At 35.9% G+C, this 27,652-nt stretch overlaps 1 protein-coding gene across 4 annotated transcripts in view; it reads right to left on the minus strand.

Moving 5' to 3' along the window:
- PPP2R5E (protein phosphatase 2 regulatory subunit B'epsilon) overlaps positions 1-27,652 on the minus strand; it is a 130,318-nt gene that overhangs the window by 59,120 nt on the left and 43,546 nt on the right. For 3 of the 4 annotated variants that reach the window (XM_039864568.1, XM_039864573.1, XM_039864561.1), the window contains exon 3: positions 4,540-4,736. The exons of the other annotated variant lie outside the window; for it this stretch is intronic. In XM_039864568.1, the coding sequence (XP_039720502.1) occupies positions 4,540-4,736 (197 nt within the window). The remainder of the gene's footprint in view (positions 1-4,539; positions 4,737-27,652) is intronic. 4 annotated transcript variants of the gene reach the window in all.

Here is a 27,652-nt window from a genome sequence, read left to right on the forward strand (position 1 = left end):
TCTCTCTCTCTCTCTGCCCCTTCCCCCAATGCAGGAACAACAAAGCAGTATTTGTGTTTCTCTGAATATATCATGACGTTGGGGAATTCCTTCACATCATGTAGTTCTCTTTTTCATTTCAACAGTATTTCAGCTACCTGGAAAACACTTATTCACCTTTAAAAACCTATTGAGGCCCTACTCACTTGTAAAGGCTTCCTTGACTACCCCTGCCTACCTCTGATTAATCACCTTTTCTCTCCACTCCTTCCTTGTCTTGTATGTACTTCTATCAATGTCCACATGACATTGTCTTATTATTTGTTCAGATGAGTGTCCTCTCTACCTAACTGTGAATCTGTTGACAGAGCAGGGCCCTGCCTTTTTTATCATCGAAATGTAAAAATGTTGTTCTAAGTCATTCAATAAACATTACTTGGAGTTAACTAAAACAATGTCTTCACCAAAGAAATTTCATCTCACATTTGAACCATCCTTAATAGACATTTTAGAAAAGAAAGATGTGTGAATATTAAGAATATAAAAGACACAGAGATTGAGTTTGGGTAAAAAAAAGATTAACACAAGATTATTGGGAAAGCCAGAAATTCTAAGATATCTTTCAAATGAATGCATGGCAACAGAACCAGAAAGAAAACATGAGCATAATGTGGTAAAAATACTGCCTCAAGGACAAGCCTGACACTCGAGAAGATACAAAGCAGGATGTGCCAAAGCTAGAGGAACTAAAAGTCCTGACTCTTTTTTCCATTAGATGTGACCCCAAGAGAAATACATGAAACAAAGCATTTACCTAAGCAACTACTTGGACAATGGTTTGCAAACTTTAAGAATGGCAGAATCCATTCTAAATTTCGTAGACCGTGATGACCAAAGAGTTGATGTTTTCAGTGCTGGAAGGACGTGAGAGATCATCATCAATTCCTCCATTTAAAATAGGAGACGCTGGGGCTTAGAGAGGAAATTACTCACCCAAGATCTTACCACTAGTTAAGTGAGAAATAAGGACAGTGACTTCTACATTCTGTATCTGGGGCTCTTGCCACTACCCCATATTACTCTTCTGCAGGTAAGTTAGGTGCTATATTGTTTTATTTTGTTTACACATAAAGAGTTTTCTTTCTCAATTCTAGCCACCTGTAGGTGATATCCAGACTCTAATTAAATGCAATCATGGTTTCTTCAACTCATAGATCACTTTATCTGTCACTCTTTTCTTCCCCTAACAGGAACAGCAACTCTCAAAGCATAGGTCCTATCAGGTTGGAATAAAAGCTTTTGGTAATAATGCTGACACCAGAACATGCCATCATAAGTCATTATTCATACTGGTTTATAAAACCTAACAATAGCTTCATTGATATTTCATTAAAAGCACTATCATTTCCTTCACTAATCCTAGTGAAGCAGTTTCATATTATAGTAACAAGAATGGAATAGGTAGGGACAATGACTGTTCAACAGGCAGAATCATCTTGGAATCAGAGAATCTGAAAACCACTGAGGCAATGGAATACAACATATCTAGCTGATAGAGCATTTTAAGTCCACAAACAAGAACTCCGGGTTCCACCAATGATTGTAAAACCAAGTACCTAATAACAAAATTATCAAAACATAATAATAAGAAGAAAGAGGAGGAGGAGGAGGAGGAGAAGATATTGTCTGCCATGTTTTAGGGACTGTTCTAAGAGCTTCACACATCATCACAAATCCCCACAAAATACCAAAAAGGCAGGTAATGACACACAAGGAAAACAAGCAGTAACAGAGCCAGAATTTCTATATACAAGGTGCTCAGAGGGGACAAAATGGAAGGGAATAGAGGGCACCAAGTGAGGAGTTGGTTCTAACCCTTCTTACAGACTCCCTGCTTACTAGGCTGTATGAACATTTAAGGTAGTGAGAAACTTGATGTAGAAACAAAGCACGACAATTTTACTTAGCTGAACTATTTATGGAGGAGGGTAAGAGAGACTAGAGCCACCCTTCTCTCAACCCTACGTACTTCTTAGCACCACATGAAAACTGAGGGCCCCAAAGATGGAGGGCTCCATCTAAGGCGATAGAGCAAGAGTGGCCAACACTGACACCTGAACCAGGTTTGTGTAGTTCCAAAGTCGTTTCTGCTCTACCATACTATCTCCTTCTCTGTAAATGCCTCAGACTAAGAATCACATAAAATTTGTAGTTAGCAATTTTATAAATCATAAGATATGAAAAATAAATTATACCTCTGAGAACCCTCTATTACCATCTAGAAAGTTAATTTTCTAATGTTCTAGAATACCATGCATGCTACAGATTCACACCTCCTAAGGTAGGGCTCAAGAATACTTTAAACACACATTCACATATAACTGACAGAAATCTTTTTAAAAACTTTTTTGGTGACAGGGGATATGGGGGTGGAGGGAGGTGGTAAGGGAGAAGAGAAAATGGTCTACTTTAAAAGACCAAAGCTGGTTTAGAACCAAGCTGGTTCATAAAAATGAAAGACTTTTTGTACTGTGCCAAATACTGGGTTTAAAAACTGAATAGAATCCAATGACATTCAATATCTTAATCGTGATTTGAGAGCCTGAAATGCTATATTTTAAAAAGAAATTCATTTACTGATCCAACCAACTCCAGGTAGGCCTAGGCTTGGAGGTATTATGAGGCCACAGAGATGTGCAGGACACAGTTCTGCCTAGAAGTGCTTAGAGTCTAATTAGAAAAATCAGACAAATGTGTGAAAGGATAAAAAAGCAACAAATGAACAAATCTGCTGAAAAAAACAACCCAACCTAAAAGGGTGAGTTGCCAAGAAGCTGAGGAACTGAAGGAAAGAGAAAAAAACTAGGCTTCTCCCCCCCCCCCGAGAAAACTGGTAGCACTTTAAGCCAGGTCTTGAAAGGAAAGGGAGAATGAGAATTAGTGGCAGGGGGCAGGGAATACATGAAGGTCCAGAGCAGTGGGGAAAGGGGTGGCTATTAAAAAACAAATCAGTAAATATACAGATGTTCTCACACAAGGGACACAGTGACATGTATACAAGGATATTCACAAGATACTGGTTAATGAATTATAGTATATTCACACAGTGAGATATTATGCAGCCATAAGACTGCATGAGGCAGCTTTACATGTGATACGTATTACATATTGATATAGAGTATGCCACCATTTGTGTTTACAAAAAAAACCAACATTTATACATGTATGTTTATATATGCTGACATTTTCATGGACTATCCATGGAAAGATGTAGAAGAATGTTATAAACTGTGGGTGCCTCTGTTGGCTGAGAGCATGGATAGGTTAAATCCAAGTGACTATCCCCTGCAGAAGGCGAGTGGACTAGAGAGGATCCTAAGTATTAGGTTAAGAGGTGCAGATAGCATCCAAACTGTGAGCACAGTTTCTCATCAGCGACACTACTGACATTTAGGGCTAGATAATTTTTTGTGGGGGCTGTTCTGTGCATCTTAAGACATTTAGCAGCATTTCTGTCCTCTCGCCACTAGATGCTGGTAGCTCTCCCCCTCCCACTCCTGGCTGTGACTACCAAAAATGTCTCTTAGACATTGCCAAAGTGCCCTGGGAAGCAAAATTGCCCCTGGCGGAGAAGCCCTGCTCAAGAGACACAATGTTAATAGTTAACCTACGAAATATTCTAGTACTATATTCCTGTAAATTAATAATGCAATATAGACTCAGATATGGATCTGAGGAATATACTGGATGTTGTTTTGAAGTGACCTTCATACATCAAAGTTTCTCGAGTTATATGCGCTGACCCTTTTGGATCTCTGTAGCACAATTCATCATTTTGTAAAGAAGCCCCTCCCTTTGCCCACACCCCCCAAACAGAATGCACTCTATAGATCCAAGAGCTTCTAGAATGCTGAGAAAGGCAACCCTCCCACAGAAATCTAATAGCTTTTGAAAAACTAATATAATTATTGACACAATTAAAACATAATTACTTACATTATGCTAATGTTTCTTCTCTTAACTGCCAACAAAACCAAAGTATAAGACACTGTTCAAAAATAATGAAAGACATCACCCCTGACTTCAAGATTATAAAGAGAATAATTAGCTTATGAAGCCAAGAAAGGCTTTAACTAGATTCTATAAATCACAATTTTATTACGTTTAAAGCCATTTCTAATATACCACAGTGAATGAGGGGAAAAGTCAAGATATCCAACAGGCTTGAATATTTTTCAAACACAGATCTAAAACTTTTGTTGATTCTCCTGTGTTCTTTTCCCAATGCCAGAAATCCAATAATACCCTGGCAATCTTGGCTTCATAGTTTGAAGTCATTGGTTCCTCCAATACTGTTGTAGGTGAAAAGTTCTGGATTTCATTCTCATGAAATAATACTCTTCAAATTCTAGTACTATGCCGACTACTTGTGCTTAGCTCTCAGAAGGTTGGCTCTCTTTTGTGGAGGTGACCTCCAGTGGCCTAACTCTCAAATAAATACACCTGTGAGTCACTATGGAAGGTGCTTAAAAGTGTCCGCGGCGAAAAAAAGAAACTCACCATTCTAACTACTTCAGGGTAAGTCTGCTCTGTCAAACAGCCTCTGCTTATTGTAATGTAGTCCACCAGTTCATTAAGAGTGGAGCGCTTGTATTCTTTCATTTTAAGATCAGATAGCGTGTCCATGAAGTCAAAAATGACACAGCACTGCTGAAGTTTCTTTAGGAACAGTTCAGGCTGCTCTGAGGATGGAACGTCTAAGAAAAAAAAAGGAAATGGTGTAAGTCTGTCATCAATTTCTAGGTAACAGGAATTCTCTGTGTAAGTTATTTCAAAAGCAAGCTCAAAAAAATAAGAATTCACATGACAACAGTGTTTTTTTCACAGTTACACATGGGTGGGAGGGGACACCATATCCACTACTTCCGAGACCTTGTCTTTGAAAACTATATGGTACCAACACAATTGACAGCATTTGCTATTCCACAACCAAAGACTGACCGAAATCCCAAGAGCCATTAGAGTTGAAGCAAATTTTAACCAAAAACACCCCAATGTCAATATCTTAAGCCAAAAACACTGAAAAAGGTCAAATTTCCCACTATAAGGTAAAAGCCAGAAGTTTTCACTGTTGGTTTAAATTAGTTTCACTAAAAAATTTCAAAGCAGAAATGTCAGTCGATTCATTTTAATTTCATGCTGACATCCTTGGTATTTAAAGCAACTGTTGTGTGTTATGTATGTGTTTATATTTTTTGTTTTGTTTTGGCTTAATATCTATGGAGTTTCTTTGTGAAAGAAACTTGAAAAATCAACAACTCTCTGAAAAGACCACATCAGTAACAGGACAAGGAGACCAAAATCTACCTAAATCTATGCTCTTTTGATCCACTTTCTTCCCTTACAGTGGGAGAAAACCACTAGTATCTTTATTAACATATTCTCAGAATAAACATCTGTTCTCTTCCCACAAACAGCAGGTCAGACATTTGGTTTGGTGTCATTTATAAAAAATATGTAGAAATTTTAGGTTAAAATTCCCCAGCTAGAATGGAAACCCGATCCATAGTTGAACTTGAAACACACCGACTAAGTTGTAGATGGCCGTTCCATTCCCATCTATTTTCCATTATTTTATTCCCCAAACTGGAGCTTCCCCAGAAAGGCAATGAAATTATGACCAGAGTAAGCTCTGCTGCCTTCATCCAAGGCGCTTAACTCATTAATCCTCAAAACACTCTTAGAGGTAAGCAGGTGGCATTATATTATTATTCTCTATTTTCCAAAAATAAAAATAGAGACAGTCACTCAATAGAGACAGGTCCCACAATAAATGAGTTATGGAGCTGGCTGGGCACAGTGCAGAGTCCCTAACCATACTCTCATATTCCCCTTGTACTACTCAAGGACTTAACGTTTGTCCAGTTACTTGCAAACACCCTTAATTGCCATCCTCCAAGTAAATGCCTCACAATGGCTTTCAAGCATGGGCCACCTGCTCGCTGAAGGTAAGTATAACTGTTAACAGCACCCACCTTACAGCCACCAGCAGCCCCAGCATAAGGGAGTGAGGGCTAGGCTCCTGGTCACAGAGTCCATGTGACTCCTTTCCACAAGCCCCTTCCCCTCTTCACGCAGCCCAAGTGCTAGCCCAAGTACTCAGGACTTCATGAATAATTCTCCCAAAACATTGTCTATCTATGTTGGCATTAACTTTAGAGGTAAGCCTAAATGAGAGTGGATAGATACCTGAAAACATAGGCTTTCTCTATCAGATATAAGGGAACAAGAAATAGTCAATATTTTTGAGAGTATTTGGCATCACTTCTATTCTCAGCAAAAATAAGTGATAAATTTAGAAATTATTCTTAACCAATGAGTTTCCCTTCCCACCTCCACCTCCAGAGGTCCCCAAAGGCCTAAAGTATCCTACAGTCAAAGACTGGAATTTGAGTTAAGCCATGAGATATGTCTTATTCTATCTATGCTCCTAGACTTAATCACTTTCAAAACATCTAGTTTTAGACTGTAAGAACTAAATTCAGTCAGATCAAACTTTCTCTTTAATTGTTAACTGTTTCAGTGTTTAAAGTAAATAAGCAAAAACTAAACAAGGCTGCTTATGATATGAGCATGACTACACATCCTTAACCAGGCTGATTACACGTACAGAACCATTACAGTTGATTACTAAAGTCTTCTAAGTTCTAAATCCGACCCCAAACCTTGTTATGAGGCTATATAGGGACAAGAAAAAGCTTGTTAATGTAACATAGAAGTTAAATCTTCAGGAGAACTTTTAATTAATCCTATTTTTGATAAAGTAACTTTTAAAAAACTTAAAAACCAGACCATTTACATGAAGAACTCCATAACTCAGCACATACGAATTATGAAAACATCTATAAATGATCATCTTTCCTCAAAAAAGCAAACCATATTTCAGCAGTGACAACAAGAATTAATCTCTGTGGTCACTGCAATAATACTCAAGAGAGTCATATATTTGGCTATTCAAAAAATACAGGTAGTTAACATTTAGTCCTATTTTTTTTGTTGTTATACAGCTGAACTTTTTTCTTTATTTATCCAGACTGATGTAATGTCATAGACAAATGTGAAGCAAGCCATCCACCTGTCTAATTGAACAATGACAACAGCTTATATTTCATGAGTTTTATTGGCTATATTTATAGGGTACTATTCTAAGCACTTTTACATATTATATCTCATTAAATCCCAATAACATTATGCAGTAGGTACTATTTCCAATTTAACAGATGAGAAAATCAAGACAGAGAGAGATTCAGTGACTTGCCCAGAGTCACAGAGCTAACAAGTAGTGGAGGCAGGATTCAAACCCAGGCGGACTGGCTCCAGAGACTGGAACCTTCATCACCATGCGACATTCAAACTCAGTGAAAGGCAAAGGTAATACCATAGTCCTAGAACAGGGTATGTGCGAAGAGAAAAGAGGGAGAATGCAGAAAGAAATCAACAAATTATTCTCCAACGTGCCTCCTTCATAAAGGATCATGCTGAACTCCTTCTCTCTTCCCCCTCTAGCCCATTCCCCAGAGACTAATGCTATGCTTCATCCTTTATGATAGTCTAAATTCTCCTAAAATGATCTTCTCTCCTTACATTAAAGAACTTAAATAATCAAGATTGACCAAATTAAAAAGAGAGGGAGAGGTTTCCACATACAGCCGATTCCTTTACGGCAATAAATATTCTTTAAAATTTTTTCATTCACGCTGAAGGATGAAGGATGCCTTAACTTAATCAGTTAAAGCAAAGGGCTCTTCTGTAATACTTGGCCCTCAGATTGCTCCACATAGCCATGCTATTCCCGAAGTCCTTACCCTACCCTCCCTGGTCCCAGTGAGATAAAAAGGTAGAATGTGAAAAGGTAGGAAGGCCAGGATTAGAGAAGGAACACTCTCTGAATAATCCAGAAGGTTTCAAAGGTGAAAGTTTAATGTCTATGGATCCAGTCCCAGAAGCAGAAACAAATATTCTTTTTAAAGAAACATTTATAAAAAAGTATCAAGTACTAGGCCATAAAGAAAATCTCATAAATGACAAAAAGAAGAAAGTAGACAAGCAGTACATCTTTACCACAATGCAGTAACATCAGATCTAAACAACTCAAAGCTACCCGCCTCCCAAATTCAAGCTACCTGAAAAATCTAAATACTTCTGAAGTTAACTTAGATTGAAGAAAAATATAAATTATAGATTTAGAAATAAATGTAAATTATAAAAATTAAAGGTCATCTTAGAATCCCAAAGCAGACCAGGCAGTGGAAGCTTGTGTCATCATCTCTCTTCCAATGGAAATCTCTGGCCTACATGGGCTATCCTTGACCTCAGGAGAGGGGTCCCACAGAATCTTAACCACAATTAATGAGGAATCAATAATTACGCAACATCATGAAGGTCATTAGCATAACAATCCATCCATCCAATGTTAGTATTTGTTTAAAGGAAAGAATAACTGATCCAATTATCACAGCTTTATAAGATCCCATGAGGTCAGATTCCACTGCTCTGGAACAACCCTTAAAATTGTTGATTTCCAGAAAATGTTTCTCACACCAGAAAAGAATGCAGTGACCAACTAAGTGGTAAACCTACTTGGTGGTTATATTTGTCACTGTACTGTCTTTCTCTTTCCTTTTCAGCATTAGTCATTTTCTCCCATATACCTTTTCTATTACCATTTCCTAGCATCCTCCTCTCAAATTTCATCAATAAACTGGAGAAAATAACTATTCCCACCTCCAAGGTGTTATATTTAAATAATTTTAAAATGTACAGGTGCCAAAGTGATGGAAAAATAGACACAGAACTCAACAGAAGAGGATGCACATTCACTTAGGAGACAAAGATTTTTCTTGTGTCTCAAGAACAGTCAACAGGAACTGTATACATTTTAGCTACAGCCCATCCACCCACGCTCATCACATGTGCGCACACACACACACACGCACATATACACACACCTCCCCTTACCGTCAGTATGATTTTGAGGGCTGGTTGTTTATTTATTATTTGCTTGTTTGTTTATAATTGGCAGAAGAAGCTCATTCCTTCCTAGTCAACAGCTTCCATTATTCCATCCCATCTAACATTTGAGGCACAAGATCACGAATCCAATATCAGCCTACTATCCCTTGGGGCCTGACTCAGTCAGGACTTTGCAAAGCAAAAAGTAGCAAAGGTAGAAGAAAAACATGAGCCCAGTGTCCTCTAGATTTGGTGCTCTGGGACTCTAGTCAATCGAAGTTGTTAAAAATCAGAATATTAAATTCACACTTGCAAATACGCCAATCACATAAATAAAGAAGGCCCACATCATTATATTTATTAACCATACTATCACAGGAGAAGGAAGATTGGTTTGGGGAAAAAGAATTTTTTCAGCTGGTAACTTATTTACACATAGGTTGTTAAAATGTGAAAATATAGTGAATAAGTATTTCTTAAAAATGCTCATGTTTGCATTGGAAGCTCCAATGAACAATACTGATAACCAGTTATTTCAATTCAGAACATCTGAAATAAAATCCTTCTAAATTAACAATGCTTTTCACCTGAAAATAAGCTTTTACCCTTCTTTTACACCTATTTCTCCAACTCTTACAAAAAATAAAGTTATCAATGCAGATTGAGCATATAAACGTGGTATTCAGTCCCCACCACCTCATCCTTTGGAACTTTCCCTGGTTATACAAAAAGTATACAAAACCCCATCCCTGCATGCTGTCAGTCCCTCACCCAAACCCTCTAAAACTTCAACAAAGCCAGTGAGAATTTTGCTTGCATAAGGCATACAAGCCTATATTTATAAAAACTAGTCCCATAGTACTATGGAGAGCTTAACACTAAAATATTAAGTTGACTTAGCCTTGAAGGACTAAAGTGTGGCATGCTAGCACATGTGGTAAAATGCCTAGTTGCCTTTCCATGTGGTCTGCCCAAACTCTTGCCACCAACTTTACTTCTAAACACAGATATAGAGAGCAGTCCCTTTATAAGCACGTATTTCAGGAAACTTAAAAGAATTCTATTTTATTAGTGGAATATGCTTCTATACGGAGTTGATTTTGATACTCCCCAAATTACAGATATAACCAACAACATTTCATCGAAACCAGGAGACATTTATAAATCTTTATAATAAATGAAATAATAAAATTAGGCTTCACATCCTATGAAATGTTCCTAAGTATGATTACACAGACACTTCCTATAAATAGCAAATAAGAAACTAACATGTTAACTAAAATACATATTAAATATTTGACCATTCCAATTACTTTATTACTGTATTTAAAGTAGTGGGTTCTAAAACGTTTGTTGTCGATGATGGTGGTGGTGGTGGCGGTATGGTGTTTCCACTACTAGGTATTTGTATTTTATAAAAGTGTCTTAAGTGATTTCAATGTGTGGCCACAGTTGGCAACCACCATCGTTAAAGTAACAACTTTAAAATCTTTCTTTCATCTCCTTCATCTCTGAAATTCTTTCCTTCTCAGTTTATTTACAGCTAACAGTGAAAACTTTCCATTTGCAAGCAATGGAAGGTCCTTGAAAACATCCACATGAGTGAAAGCGTTCCTTCTTGGTCTCAGCTATAAATAAGTTAATGTAGGGTTGGCTGCCTTTGGAACTCTTACCAATCTATTAGGAAAATTGAAAAACACTTAGCTGATTATTAGCATACACTTCTTTCAAAGGTTCAAAACATATCTCATTGAATGGCTACAGTGACAAAATAGTATCAAAAGAATGAGACCAAGGTGTGAGTATTAATTAAATAACAAACTGAAAGGCAGAAATGACCAGGACTGATATTTCAAGGTAAAAAAAAGAACGACAATGATAAAGAACATTAACTCTCCCAAAGCACTGTATTAAGCTCCTGACATACATTATCCCCTTTAATCCTCTGAATGTCTTATGAGTGGCCACTATTAAAATATCAGTTTTCCAGATGAAAAAACTGGGGTTCAGAACAGCTAAGTCACTTGTCTAACATCAACCACTAGTAAGGGCTGCAGTTGGTATCCAAACCCAGGAAGTCTTACTCCAGAGCCCATACCAGTAACAATGACGACGACGACAATGATGATGATGATGATGATGATGATGATAATGATGATTGTGATAATAGCAACTAACATGATGATGATGATAATGATGATTGTGATAATAACAACTAACATGATGATGACGATAATGATGATTGTGATAATAGCAACTAACAGCCATCACCACTACTGTAGCTATGAATAAGTTGTCACAGTTACTTTTTGAGAAAAGTTGCAATCTAAAAGTAAAGGAAATTTTTATTTACTTTTCTGTAGGTATTTACATGTTTTAAGAACCTAAACCATAAAATCGGCCTTAAACTAACCTAAGTGTCCTACGATACGTGACTGGCTAAAGAAGCTGTGGTACATACATACAATGGAATATCACTCAGCCATAAGAAGAGATGAAATACTGCCATTTGCGACAACATGGATGGACCTCGACATAATCATGCTAAGCGAAATAAGCCAGACAGAAAAAGTTGAAAATCACATGATAGCATTTATATGTGGGATATAAACCTAAAAACAACAAACGAATAGGACAAACAAACAGAGACTCATGGACATAGACAATGGACTAGTGGTTACCAGAGGGTAGTGGGGACGGGGAGGGGGGTTATAGATGGGGGAAAAAATATTTAAATCATTTCTTCAATTTAAAAAATTAACTAATTAATTTTTTAAAAATCAGCCTTAAACTAGTGAACAATGGTAGGTGGGTAAATTCCAGTTTTAAATAATAATATACTATTCTTACCAGCTTGGACAATCAACATGGATTCTTTCATGGATCTCTCCAGTTTACCTTTCCCAAAAGCCAACACACATACTTTCCAAAGTATAACCAAAACCCAAAGCTCACCACTGATGCAGACTAGTGGCCTCAGCAATAGAATTACAGGATTCAGGGCTTTCACAGCATTTTGACACTATGTTCCAATCAGAATAGAAACGCACATATGTCACACATACACACACACACACACACACACACACACACACACACACACCCTCTAATAAATATTTGTTTCCAACCTTTCATTAGCTATCCTTCATGCTTTATCTTCTAATGCCAAGGCAGTCACTGAAATTTATCAGGATAATAAAACATTTTAAAATTGATCAATTCCTAATAATAGATGTAGATTACCTTCCAGCTCCCAAGTTCACCTACAGGACAGAAGCCACCAAAACCTCTGACTGACATTGTCAATCTCTCCATTATTAATTCATTACCTAAGGGCTTATTTCCTAAGATAGAGACATCAGGAGCATAGGAACCAGGGCCTTTTAAATACACAAAATTCCTGAAGAATGCTGGGCTATACCAAAAAAAGGCGTACAAGAATTATGCAGCAATTTAAAGTATTTCCGTCAGCGGTTCCTTCTTTTGAGGGTTTTAAGTACCTTATTTACATAATTTTAAAATCACACAAAAAAGCAGGTTGTCTTTTTTTTTTAAGGTAAAGGCATTAAATTAATAACTAGCCACCATTTATTTTCATTATGATTTCATAAAAAGAAAGGACCTTTTGAACCATAAAAGAAGAGAAAAGACAATCTCAGAATAAAAAACAATCCTTCCTTAAAAAGCAGGCTTGAGGAAAAAAAATTAAAAAGCAGGCTTGGCAATCCTGTATACACACAGAGTTGTATATTCTCCTCCTCACACATTCCTTCTCATCTATTTATTTTTCATTTTGCTCAGTACCAGTAAAAGCTTTTCTTCCACCCTATATCTGGGAATCTCTGGGCCACATCACTCCCTTGTTCCAACATCTTTTTAGTAGCATGGGTAACAGTTCCAGATGTAATGACAGGACTAATTTCAATTGTATTTAGGTGATGGACCGTAAAAGCTGAAAAGATAATAATATACCTGCAATAGTACAGAAATACCTCACTTTACAGTAGCTATGAGTCCCTAGAAATTCTATAACATAAAAATTCCCATAAAACTTTATATGTACCTCCATTCAAGAGCTTGCCACATTAGAGTTTTTTAAAAAAAGACTTTTTTTTAAAATAGCAAATCATGTGTCTTGTTCATCTTTTAATACCCAGCCCCTAGCAGAACTTTCTGGAATATGATAGGTACATAATAAATGCAGGCTAAGTCAGTAAATTCTATATATTAAATGTTATTTTCACTTGTAAACTAAAACTTTATTCCTCTGGAGTAAAATTAAACTGAAGAATAGAAAAAAAGGTTTAATATAACATATTTAATAAATTCATTCCTAATGTTTTTTTTGTTCCTAATGTTTTAATAATACCGAGCCACGAAATGCAAATTTAAGAACTAGCATGGGCTAAGTGAAATAAATCAGATAGAGAAAGGCAAATACTATATGATATCATTTATATGTGGAATCTAAAAAAGCCAAACTCATAGAAACAGAGACTCATGGTTACCAGGGGCTGGGCGTTGGGGTAAATGGGGAGACGCTGGTCAAAGAGAATAAACTTTTAGCTATAAGATGAATAAGTTCTGGGGATCTAAGGTACAGTATGGTAATTACAGTTAACAATACTATGTTATATAACTGAAAGTTGCTAAGAAAGTAGACCTTAGATGTTCTTACCACAAAAAAAAGAAATGGTAATCATGTGACCAGATAGAGGTGTTAGCTAAAGCTATGGTGGTAATCATTCTGTCATACATAAGTATATCAAATCAACATGTCATATACCTTAAACTTACAGAATGTTATATGTGAATTATATCTCAAAAAAGCTGGAAATATGTAAGTACAAATAACAAGGGTGGTTTTTTAATACTATAACATTAATGAATGTAAAACGAAAAAATAAGGCCAGCTTACTTGATAAAAACCTAACTACAAAAATGCAGTTCTTAGTTCTTTTAGCTATCTCCCACTATTAATATTCAATAACATAATGCCTTATTGTCTAACACTTTATAAAAAAAATCTGACTTTTAAAAATAAAAGCACAGTTTATATTCAAAGATGAGAGAAAAATATTCAAAATGAAGATGAGTGCACAACGGATGAAGTAGCATAATTAGGAAATGCCCTCCATAGTAAAAAAAAAAAAAAAAAAATCAACTAATAATTTGGTCGACTTTACCATTAATAAATTAAAAATGAGAAGATCTAGTGAAAAGGGCATGGGCTTTGCACTCACTCACTCATTCATTCATTCATTCTCCAAATATTGATTTAACCTACATTGAGGTCCAGGTATTGCTGGGATACCACAATGAAAAAGACAAAAATCCCTTCTCTCATGAAGCATTAAATTCTAGCAGGAAGAGACAAATAACAGCAACTAAAAATAATAAATATATGGTATATGCTATGCAGGAAAAGAGTATTCAAGGCAAGGGGGAGGGAATTGGCATGCTAGGGTTGGAGGGTACAATTTTAAATAGAGTGTTCCCCTGGATGACAGCATCTGAGCAAGTACTTTCAGGAGGTGAGGCTATCTGGAGGGTATCTGGGGGTAAAACAGCTAGCAGAGTAGATAGCAAGTGCAAAGGTATTCTAGCAGAAGGGAGCATGAATTAGCAAACGGAGCTGGAGCCAGAGTGAGAAATAAGAGAGATAGGCCTGAAGATTATTTAAGGGATGAGCAGCTGCAGGAAATCATGTTGGGCCTTGTGAAACACTGTTAGGATTACAACCTTAACTCTAGTTCTATAAAACTGAGAAAATGTACTTCACTGGGTTGAGTGAGAATTAAATTAAAAGTCTACAAAGTATAAAGTACTTTTCAAAAACAGCTATTCATTTGACAGACATCTACCAAGTACCTACAACATATAGTATAAAATTGACTCCCTATTTTATAATTCTTATTAAAACTATTTTCTGTATAAAAATACTTAGTTTTTGGCATGCTTTCAAAATTATTTAAAACCATTATAAAACAAATTCTCAAGTATTTTTAGAAACATTTAATTTTTGTTGAAATTTAAATATCAAACTTCAACTAAACAATGGCCATCTAGTTTGAACCCTCAAATAACCATATCTTCTCTTTTCCACTTAGCTAAGACAGAAATAAATCATAAAATTATAATGTGATAAAAAGGAATTAATAGAATAAACTTCCAGTTTGTGCCCAAAATTTGGCATTCATAAGGTAAAGCCAAATTTAGGGAATTACAAATTTTCCATAAGCACTTACCCTTTGGTCAACCCTCCCCCACCAAAAAAATTGCAATAGAAGAAGACATTATTTTCGAGTATTTAATTAATTGAGGGTTCCCCACTCCCTGAAAGATTACTCTTACAAAGGACTAAAAGACTACAAGGTATTAAGTGGCCTATTTACTTTCCATTTGTTTTGGGGATTAACAACAATGTGAATTAGTTCAGAATGGGATGAACCTGCATCTATTTTAACAGTATGAGTTTTAAAAACAAATCAGATAGATATCACATTAACATCAATTAAGCCAACTGTGTGTTATTTTACAATTTACAATTGACACCAAAGACATCATTAAACTTTTTTTTTTTTTTAAGATTTAAAGTAGAAAAAAATAGTCAATCCAATGTTGCAATGCCAGCTTAGAGATGCTATTTCTGAACCTCAGTTGGGAGTTTTAAATATGAGACCTTAAGCTCCTGAGAGTGACACAGGACTGAGTGAGCAGAGTGGGTGGAATAGCCTCTAATGCCAAGAATGAAAAAGAGTGTGCATTTATAATTAAGGTCATAATCTGGTCAATGACACCAGTGATGGTATGTAGCACACCCCACTAATTATGGAACTCACTATTCATCATACTAAATTAAATTAAATATAAATGTGAGGGTTGAGGAAATCCACAATTCAAATTTGAAATACCATACTAAAAAAAATGAAATCCATTTTAAAACCGTAATTCCTAGTGTGCAGAAAAGTAGTACTGCCAAGCATAAAATAGAGAGAAACGTACTGTGTCTATGTATCTACGTATACAGGCATGTATAATCGTGAGTGTATAACTCCAAAATTAAAACTTAGAGAAAAGTAATACAAAGAGTTTTTAAAAGATAAACACAGTATCTGGAAAGCTTAACACTTCCAGAGCAGAGAAGCATTTTAAAACACTTAATAGTAAGATAGGACACCAATTTGAGCCAGCATATTTACAACCTAAATCCCTTCTTTGCTACTGATTTCCTGACCACAAATGTCTGTCTCTAAGCATAGTTAGAGTCACTGAAAACTAAAGATAAGCATGCTAATGATGCAATTTTAAGCACATGCCTTTTTCCTGAATCTTGATATAATTCAGTATTCTATGCCCAATGTGGTATCCTAGGGATTAAACATACCACTGGGTAGCACAAACATTTTCTCTTCAGTTATATGAAAAGTGACTTTCCCAATCAGAAAACATATAACTCTATCTTCCGTTTAAGGAGCCAGACCAAATATGAAAAATAAGATTTGGCATTAATAAGAGTAACAAATCTGGGCTACTACATCCACTATCTCAAAAGTCTGTCAGTTGTGATTCTGGAGGAACATCACAGAAACACAATTTGATTTCTTTCAGCACAATTGGGAACGTGAAAATAAATGTAAACCCATTCTGCATTCTTCCGGATGGCTGAGGACATCCTACAGGCCACAAACACAGATTCTGAAGTCAGGGGGCCTGCGTCCTAATCAGGTTTCACCATGTACCAGCTGGGCAATTTGGGGCAGTGTGGTGTGGTGGTTTAGACAATGGTCTACTATGAAATCAGACTGCTTAGATTCCACTTCCTAGGTGGGAAACAACAGATGAGTCACTGTGCCTCAGTTTCCTCATATGTAAACGAGGGCATAATAATAGTTCCTAACCCGTATAGTTGACTTAAGGATCAAGAGAGTGAATAAAAATTTAAATACATAGAACAATGTCTGCAACATTTCAGATGCTCAATAAACTTCAGTTGCTAAATTGTTGTAAAAAAACACTGAGCCTTAGTATCCTTCACAAAACGAATCTTAGAAGCTTTGTCACAGTGCTAGCTAAAGAATTTCATGAGATAATACATATAAAGTTTCACACAATGCCTGGCACATGGAAAATGTTCGATAAATGAAAGCTTCTTAAAAAATACTTAACAGATGAATATAAAGCACTGGCACATATAGGGTTTCTTCCCTTCCCTTTTTTGGTGTCTAGTTGTGCAAGCCATATTTGAAGAAAATAATTTTGAGCTTGACCTACTTAATATCCAGTGAGATTACTTCAAAATAAAATTGTAATTTGATTAGTGGAAAAGTGAAGATGCTGACTCAATTTGATATATGAAATGATTCAGCTGTCAGGACATGCATCAGCAATGTGTCAAAATCCTGGAGGGTAAAGAGAGTTAGCATTTGGATAAATGGATAACAGACTAACAGAGCATTTGGGACAGAAAGGCAAGAAAGAATTTATGAAGAGTTCAACAATCTGGATGAGTACTGCCAAGACTAGGGCACGCCCGGTTCTCACACATCCCTCAAAGCTCCTTTCAGATACAGTAGGGTTTAAGCAAAATTTGCAAAGGAAATAAAAGCAAGCAATGTTTGACAGCTTTGACTTTTGAGTCCAAATTCTGAATTAATATTAGTATTCACAGATGTTAATACTCATAAATATTAGCTAAAAATAGAAAAATAAATAATAGTAATTTATACGTAAAGAGTTCTTTATAATAATATATTCATTACAACATTATTGACCTCCCACTAAAATAACATTAAGTACTAAAACACTTTGAAATATTTTGTAAACCTTTTTTCTTTTCCACACACCTTGTTAAAAATCTAAGGTCTTAGCTAAAATTCTAAAAACTTTTTATAGCCGCCTACAAGGCCTCAGGCTAAGTCTGGAAGGAATATGATAGGCGGTTTCAACCTTCCCAGAACTATTTGCTAAGAATCTAGTATGTTTAACTGAATAATCAATCATTTATTCACTCATTCCACAAATATTTACAGAACACTTTTTTACACGCCAGACACTAATCTAGATCTTAAGTATATATTTCTGAGCAAAATCGAAAAAGATCCTAGCCTTCATAAAGCTTACATACCAAAAGGGAAGAAAACCTAATTAAATGGTCATATAAATAAATACAAAAGTAAAACGGGTTGCTCTAAGGAACAGTACAGGGTAATATAAGAGCACATACCTCAGGGAATGAAAAAGAAATATGCTTGTTCTCAAAAACCTTTAGTCTGGTGAGAAGCAAGATTAACATATATAAATAAAAGCAAAAAATAAAAGAAAAATGAAATTAAGTACCTAAATTTCATGGACCAAGTTAAGGGACAAGAAAGGTAAATCCATTTAGTGAGGACCTACAATATTCCAGCCTGCATCCTTCCACTGAAGCCTTGCAAAAACCCTGGCAGGTAGGATTTTACAGATGAGAAAACTGAGGCTGCAAGATATTCAGTTTTATTATTTTGGGTCAACAGAAACAGCTTCATTACACAGAACCAGAAGGGATGATAATTTTACAGCAAAACAGAATCCTCAATTGACATTAATTTGGACAGATATATGTAGCAGCAGATTAGTGGAAACCCGGAGCAATGAATTCGTCCTCATCTTCTACCTCCCCTTTTTACAGCACACCTCAATCCCCCTAGGCACACAGTATTTTTCACCACAATCACACCCTGCCCACAAAAATCTGCCTTTCCCTCTGAAAATGCAGTGGTTAATTACCCTGGCTGCTAAAGGTCTAAGGAGTTTACATGAAGAAACATATCTATACTATTGCAAAGACTTCATGTAAACAATATCAAAATGGCTTCATTCAATGGCCTGATCTTAACAATGGGAATTTCAGACATAAAATCAGCAAATTATTCTACTTTCACTGATCATAGGCAAACCTTATCAACAGATCTTGGCAGGGAGGGGAGCAAATCTTGATAAAAATAGAAAATATCTTATTCTGAAGTTTTAACAATTTACACTGTTCGCTTGTACCACTAGCTCTCTGATATCATGAGTTGACCAAGCAATAGTATCTGAGCCACCATGAAGTCCAAAGACTTGACCAAACACTGCATGCAAATGACAATGTCTCTTTGAAAAGGACCAAGTGCAGCAAGCTCAGGAGAATCTTTTTAAATGACATTCATCTAGATCTCAGAAATTCTCATATTATAAAAAGCTGGAAAAATATGCACCAGACTCTCTGTGGGAATGAGGAGCACACACAAAATGTGTATGTTTCAAACTTCTGACGAAACCAGATGCTTTATCTACAGATTGTTCATAGATCCAGATGGACTGGGAGAACCTCATTCACACAACCCTCACTGGTGTTATTTTTTACAATCTATCCTCTACTGAGAATTCCATGATCTCCTACAGAAAATCTGCCCCTTTAGGATCTGCAACACTATAAACAATGTCAAAAGATATTTGTTAATGAATAAACCAAAATAAATAAGAGTCAGCAAGGACAAATCAGGTATGGAAAAAGACACATTTTGAAGAGCCATTTCCTGTTTCACAATAAATAGTTCTTGCAGAAAATTCTGAATGAGTCATCCTTTTCCAGTCTTATCATGTATACATAATAGTAAAAACTTAGTAAGCACTTACTCTGAAACAGTCACTGTTCTAAGCAGTTTACATGTATTAACATATTTAACACTCTCCACAAAGCTGTGTAGTAGTTATCATTATCCTTATTTTACATATAGGAAATTGAGTTCCAGAGATATTTAGTAACTTGTTCTTGGTCACAGAGCTAAAAAGGGGTCTTGGTGAGCTTCAGATCCAGGCAATCTGGCACCTCTACACTACTCTATCACCTCTGCTACAGAGCAACATGAGTTGGCTTATCACTAACCATTTTTGTTTTTTCATCTAATACCCACAACTTACACTAGAAGGACCGACCACCTGGAAGGGTTAATCCTAATGAATTATTTAATATAGAGAGACATAAGTTCGGTCATCTATCTCCTCTTCGTACCAAGCGAAATGCAACTACCAAGGTTATTCGGATTCTCTACCTGGCTTGTTATTTCTGTTAATATTTAAAGGACTACTTTACATTGGTGTTAAGTCTTTCCAATGAAGATTCCAAATCTTCTCTGGTCTTTCAATATTCTCATTTAAAGATTTCAACATTCTTTCTGTTTGGATTTGATTTACTTTTTAGGGAACTGAAACTGCACATTGGTTTAGCTGTTTCATTTTGTTCTGGAACACCTGACATTTGGTGTTCAAGATATCACTGTTCTTTATATTTTATAAAAACAATTTACATTATTTTAACTTGGATAATACATTAAAGACAGTGATCATTTTAAGAGGAAAAACTACAACAGCAAAGGAAAACTTTATGAGTATGGATTCACAATATCAAATATATTTTTTAATCATTAAGAAAAAATACGTACAAGTGTTTTTTAGACTTTTATAATAAATTGTTATAAAATGCAAGACAAGACACAAAGTTTTTAATAGCATGCACTCATTCCCTATAAAAAAAAATTTTCCATCCAAAAACTTTCAAGCCCTATAATTTTATACCACAGGAAAGCCAAGCTAAAATGAAAAAAAAAAAAAGAAAACCCAAAAGAAAGTTTACAGTGGAAACTCTAATACATGCTTAACTATAATGTCATGAACAGCACTGTAATCATATGCATATGTCTATATAGCCAGATACAAATGCATACAGTATTCATTACAATTGGTCAAAAAAGGATTGATACTTAAAGCTTATACTTGCCACTGATGAACGTAAACAAAAAATTAAAATCATAAACACAAGCTTGAGCCAGAACACCCCCCACTACCCAATGCTCTTGAATTTGAAAGTAGAGCTGACACTAATATACATTTGTACAGTACTCAAAAGTTTTTCAAGGAATTCTCAAAACATACTATTTAACTTAATGACTATGAACTTGGCTGGCTAAGGCTTGATACTCATTTTGCAACTGAAAAACCTGAGTTGCACCAAAGATTGAAGATCTGCTCAAAATTATACACATAGTAAGCAACAAGGACCACATTCAAAATTATGTCTTGTATGCTACAAGGAGCCCACTGCTCCTTCCACTAAAGCTTATATTATATAGCCTTCAATAAGGGGTTTCAAATCCCTGCTAGATAATTTAAATATTACATACCATACTGACTCTGAAAAAGACTCAAATAATATGAATATTAGTTATGTTATTATTATCAGTTCTAAGGCATTCAATGTCCCACTACACCGATATATTACTAGAAAGCCAATTTTGACAGTTCATTCATTATGTTACTGTGTTATTTTTCTTAATGAGTACAGAGAACTCATTATAAGACTGCTAGTGGTCACTGCAATTCTATCCTTTCTTGGAAGTTCCACTGATTTCAACCCTGTTCATTAACAACTAGTCATAAAGTTATCTATAAATTGCTTAATATTCATGGAATTCATGAATAAGATCAGATGTTCAACACAAACCTAACTGAATAAAAAGCTACATTACCGTACCTGCCCAGTGTCCACTAATAGGTAAAAAAAAATAAATAACAAGTTGAATCATTTAGACTGTAAAGTGTTAGAAAGCCTGTTTGTTTTATGACTTTACTACACACAACAACAACAAAAAATCCAATACAACTCCATTTTAAAATGCTTATTTACGAGCACCAAATATTCTCCCCACTTCCCATTGAACTCAATGGGCTCTTCTCAGGAGAATCCTTTATGAAGTCCACAATATCTACTAAATATTTGGATCACAGCCATAGATTATCAGCATCTGCATCACTACATAAATAATAAAACCACTCTCATTTAGAAATTAAGACAGCATATAAGAATACTACTATTTCATATCTGCCTCGGCCAAACTCAATATACCATATAAAAGCAAATATGCAATGCAGTAATACTAAATAATATGAATAACTACCATTTACTGAGGACTCAATACACTCCAGGAACTGCCAATCTGCTTTAACAATAACAATAATAATAACAATAATAATAATAATAATAATAATAATAATAATGGCAGCCAACATTTATTGAGCCTGGCAATGTTCTCTGTGGTATACAGAAATTATCTAACAACACCACACTTTACAAATGGAGAAAGTAAGATACAGACTAAATACTTTACCCAAGGTCACAATGGCAGTTAAGGAGAAACCAAGCAACAGAGTCCCTGCTCTTTCTTCATCAGGAGTGGGTGAAATGGGCTAAATTAAGTAAAGCATTCAGAACAATATCTGGCACATGATAACTCTATAAATACTAGTAATTATTACCAGTATTACTCAATCTCCACAATCATCAAGTAGAATGAAAACAGTGGGGGAAAAAAGATTGAGAAAAGCAAGAGGAAACTGGGGGGAGCAGGAAATAGATCAATAGATGATACCTCCAAAAGAAAAAGAAAGTCAAAGCTTTGAGAAAGAATGGTCAAGTTAAAGGATGACTGCCCAAAGGTTTGTTTTATAATATTTATGATAAAATGACTTTTTCTATCATTTTACTGATTTCTTTATGTAAAAAAAAAAAGAAAGAAAGAAATGCAGTGAAAGAAGGTATAAAGAGAAAAAGGGAAAGAGAAGTCAGACATATTTGTAAAAATTAACTGCCAAATAAATGCAAGTCCCCATTTTAAGGCAGGCCCTTACAAAGAAAAGTATAAATGCAGGGGAGCCATAAGGTTAAGAGTCTCTAATCTATCCAATATGAGATCCTACTGAAAAAAAAAAACATTTACTAAACATGTACACTGGAGTTAAAAATTTACATGAGAAACAACAAATTCCAATTGATATTGCTCTTATCAAAACCTAGGCAAACGATTTGATATGATTTAGCTTTGGGATGCTTCAAATATTCACTTGAGACTGAAAGCAGTTTTATGACTTTACTACAAAAAAAGCAATCTCAAGTGAATATTTGAAGCATCCCAAATAATAACAACAACAACAAAGTTATATAGCTCGGTTTTATTTAATACTTAGTTCATTTAATATTTGGTTATCTGTTGAAATTACTAATAAGGAAACCAAAGAAGGGCAAATTGAATAAAGATTTTTATGCTGTAGATACCTATCTTGTAGAACTAAACACTGTGTCTACTGTTTTCAAACAACCTGCTCAACATCAAATCACAACTCCTGATCCTCAGCAACACAATATCCAACATCAAACCTTTTTTTTCTTTTTTTAAGAATTAGGAAATTGAGGTTACAACTCAACAAGGGGTTAAGTTCAACAAGGAAGCAGAATGGTTCCATGGAAAGAGAACATACTGGAATTAGACATACTTGAAGTAGAATCCTGGTTCCCTCATTAAATATTGCCCTGGTTTCCTCATCCAGAGGGAGAATTATACCACTCTCCCAGCAAGCTGGTTAGAAATAACGACAACAAAATGTACAACACTTACAGCAAGTAAAAAACACTCAACGAGTGGTAGCTATTGGTATTAATGGTACAACAATCTCCTTGCAGGTAGATCAACAGGTGCCAATTATCATTATTATTATTACGAATATAACCTTCCAGGGGGTGTGGATCCTGAAGAAGATATCTACTAAGAAAGGTTCCTGGTGGCTGACTGGGTTCGAATTAAAAAAGAGGCGAGCAGCCATTTCTACACAGGCGCCTCTCACACAAACTGCTCTTCAAGGAGAAGCCTGCACTAAGCAGCCTGCCTCCCAACTGAACTGCCTGACTATACTAGTTTCTGTCACCTAAGCCGACCTTTATAAAGGAGTTCCTGGAATAGTATTTCAACCAATAGGACCAAGGCTTTTCCCATCCAATCAGAGCTATATAACTATATCTCCATCAGCATCTTCACTGAGCAATTAGAGTGGTTCCATTCCACCAATCAGGACAGTGCCTTTTTGGACGAAGCAAACTGCAAGGATTTGGAGTCTCTGTTTGCATGAGGGCAAATCAATCAGGGACCAGGGGCAAGGACTTCTGCCTATATAAGTCAGGCAACTTCTGGCTCCCAGGACACACTTTCCCTTTCCATTGAAGACTATGTTTCCCTTGGTGGAACAGAAGCATCAAAGATGGTCTCACTGGAGCAGACCAGCTCAAGGCAAAGTAGACCAAAGCTCTCTAGCCAGAGAGGAGACTGGCCCCAGGGCTTCCTCACAGCTATGTTGCTTCTTAATTGAGCTATAACACTACTGAGCTGTTCCACAGTCATGCTGTTCTCACAGCCATGCTGCATCCCAATTGAGCTGTTTGCACTGAATAAAATTTCCCTCTTCGCTGCACCCCAAATTGGGGATTCCCGTTGGTGTTGAAGTGGCTCCAACAACTATCAGTTGACAGGGACAAGGATCATATTTGCTTTAGGCAGTCAGTACAGAGCAGGGCATAGAGTAACCCTTTATAATGGAGGTAGAGAAGAAAGATTACACAAGTTAATTAATGGGCAATTGATATTCAACACAGTACTCCAGAATTCCTTCCAGGCACTTGAGCCATATATACGTCCTATTTCATTGTTTTTCAAACTCAATAAGTAGTTATAACACCATATATTTTTAAATGAAGTAGAAGAGAACATAATAGAAACAAGTGCATTTAACATAGTAAATAAAAGTTCTGCATTTAACATTTATATTGGTTACATGTGAACTTCTCCGTGTGTGTATGTGTGTTGTGATCAGGATGTAAAAGGAATTCTTTACTACAAGTAGCAAAAAAATGGAAAAATGCCATACTAGATTTTCTAAATTCTTTTATATGATCTTGTATTTTTCGATAAATATAAAATGATGTATATTAACTTAATGGGATTTGAGTTTTACACATATGTGTGTTAAAATTATGGAAAAAAATCTTTGCCAAACCCTAAGTTCTACTGGTTTGGAAACACAAACATGATATCTACCTAAAAGAAACCTGTAACTTGAAACATACATCTAAAATTGTACCAAGGAAGTCACCCTACAAACTCAGATGAAATTATAATCATTGACTTAGTAGTTCTAAACCATGGCAGCTTCCCCCCCACCCACCCCCATTCAAAACATAAAAATTACTTTAGTATGAATTCAAGGTCATTTTTGAACATCAAAATTCTTCTATGAGTTATCACAAAATAAGTATATGATATTTGAGATTCACTACAGTGAGGTTGACGTATCAAAGCAAATTGTACCATAGGCAAAGATCATTACTGAGCTCCCCAAAAAGAAAATTCAGAGGCTAGTTCTACGTATCAAAAAAGCCAGAGTTTATTGTAATTTATGGCATATGATACCTGACTATGCCAAAATGCATTAAATACTTAAAATCCTCTGTTAAATTAAATAATATAAAAGTAACGCATGTAACTAGAGAGCCAGGAAACTCTGAATGACGACAGCCAAGCTGGCTAGGGCAACAAATTTTGAGAACTGGTCTGGGATATGGAGCATGTACTGAGGATCCATAATAACTTGATTGATCCGTGACTTACCATGATAGCAGATTAAATCACTTCATTTCACTTCTCTAGATCCCAATCTTTTTCTCACTAAAGAAAGCATTAAGAACAGTTTTCTGTCTCCAGTCTATTATTCCCATACTTCACAACAAAGACAAAAACACAGAGGCACACTCTGAGCTCTTTAGAAGATTAACTTCTCTCTAAAATCAACTTGTCAGGTACTACTCAAGTGACAGCTTCACCAGTCTGGTCCCGACCATTCTCTTCTATTCACTCAGCACCTCGCTAAATGAACTGACCAGTTTGTTTGCCCACACTCAGGAATAAAGAGCTGAACAAAATGTAACTTAAGTCTTTGGTACAATAAAGATAAAATGTAGCTATGTGTTTAACTCAGTCTATATAGCACCTACCACCATATTGAGAGCAAATAAGACTTCATTTTGACAAATCTTAACTAAAAAAGATAGTGTTTGAGGATTAAAGAGCTTGAAAAAATTTTTTCCTTAAGCCATCAAACTCTGTTCCAATTAGTGAAATTAAACCGATATGGAGGGAAAACCAATACATACAATCAAATATCATTAAGTTGAAGCATATGAAACTGTCATTTTTATAGGTCAAAAATGGTCAAATATGGGCAATTTCATTTGGTTCAACCTAAGAGGATACCTTATTTTGTTAATGGCACTAAGACTAATAGTGCTAGTGATATCAAAGGGCAATAGTCTCAAACCAAAGTACATATATGAGAACACTTTCCACAGAGAATCTTTGCTTTGTCTTATTTTCCCTTTATGTAAATATCAGAATATCCTCAAAAGTATTAAGAACAGTATAATAAACCCCCATGGACTCATCACCCAGACTTCTCTTTCTGACATTCTCTAAATGTCAATATTTATAACATTCTAGAAATTACATGTGACACAATTATTGAAACACAGAAGAAAAACTTTGCGGAATCAATGCAAAAAACTGTTTTCCAAAATCCTTACAAGCTTTTATTTGAAAATTTTTTTCAAATATTTGAAAATTGCTGCCATGGGACATGTGTAATTTTGGACTTTATATAAACGGTGCTCTGAAAGCAGAGCTTTAATAAAATATTTTCTTAGTTGTTTAGTTGTTGATTTGGGGCTTATATAAGAAAGGGGGTAATTTAAGTGGGCACAAAACACATCTACCAACTAGGACATCTGAAACTAATAAATATAGATAGCAAGCCAGCCTTTTACAAAAAGATGAGTTTATTTGAATACATAAAAATCCTAAAAAGTATTTAATTACATTTATTTCTAAGTATCAGAGAAGGGCACAGGCATACATCCCCCAGAAAGTCTAACAGAATAAACTGTTCATCGAGAATTTAATTTATCCAGTGCCTATTGTGGGCTGGGCCCTGGCATACAAGGAGGCAGTCCCTCAACCAACATTTCTGAGTATTTTCTAGGCGTCAAACACTATTCTAGGCACTAATGATACAGCAATGAAAAAAACAGACAAAGATTCCTATCCTGGTAGAGTTTATGCTCTAGCATGGACACACAGATAATATTGTAAATAAGAACATTACATAGTATGTGAAAAGGGGACAAGTACAATAGGAAAAATAAAAAGCAGAGCAAAAAAGGCAAACGAGGAGAGCAGGGTTACAATTCTCAGTAGGGCGCATTCACAGCCTTGTGGAGAAGACAGACATTTACCTAGTTATGACATCACTGTGGTAAGTACTACGTGAGATCTGATCAAGGCTCTGTGAGAATGAGGAGGCATTTAATTCTGCCTCCCAGAGGAAGTGATGTCTGAGCAAACTGTTGAGAGAACAAGAGAAGTTAGCCAGAAGCACAAGAGGAGGAAGGGCTCTGCGAGCCCAGAGAACAGCATGTGTGAAAGCACTGAGAGAAGCAACAGTAGCGGGGAGGAAGCAGTGAGGGTCAGATCAGAGGGTTTCTATTTTCTGTGAGAGTGAGGGGTAGCCAATGAAGCTTTCTATCACAGAGCTGTGATACAGAAAGCTTACACAGGCAGCTCTGAACAGTGGCTTTGCATGGGGCCAGGTAAGAAATAACAGAGTAGAGCAGTGATGGGAAAAGGAGAGAACAAGACAGACTCAAAAAGCTATACTGAGCAGCTAGAAGCAGAAAGACTGAGCCCAGATTGGCTGGGGCCACAAAGGA

The sequence above is a fragment of the Pteropus medius genome, unplaced genomic scaffold (genome assembly GCF_902729225.1).
Source record: "Pteropus medius unplaced genomic scaffold, Ma_sr-lr_union100, whole genome shotgun sequence".
Classification (NCBI taxonomy): domain Eukaryota; kingdom Metazoa; phylum Chordata; class Mammalia; order Chiroptera; family Pteropodidae; genus Pteropus; species Pteropus medius.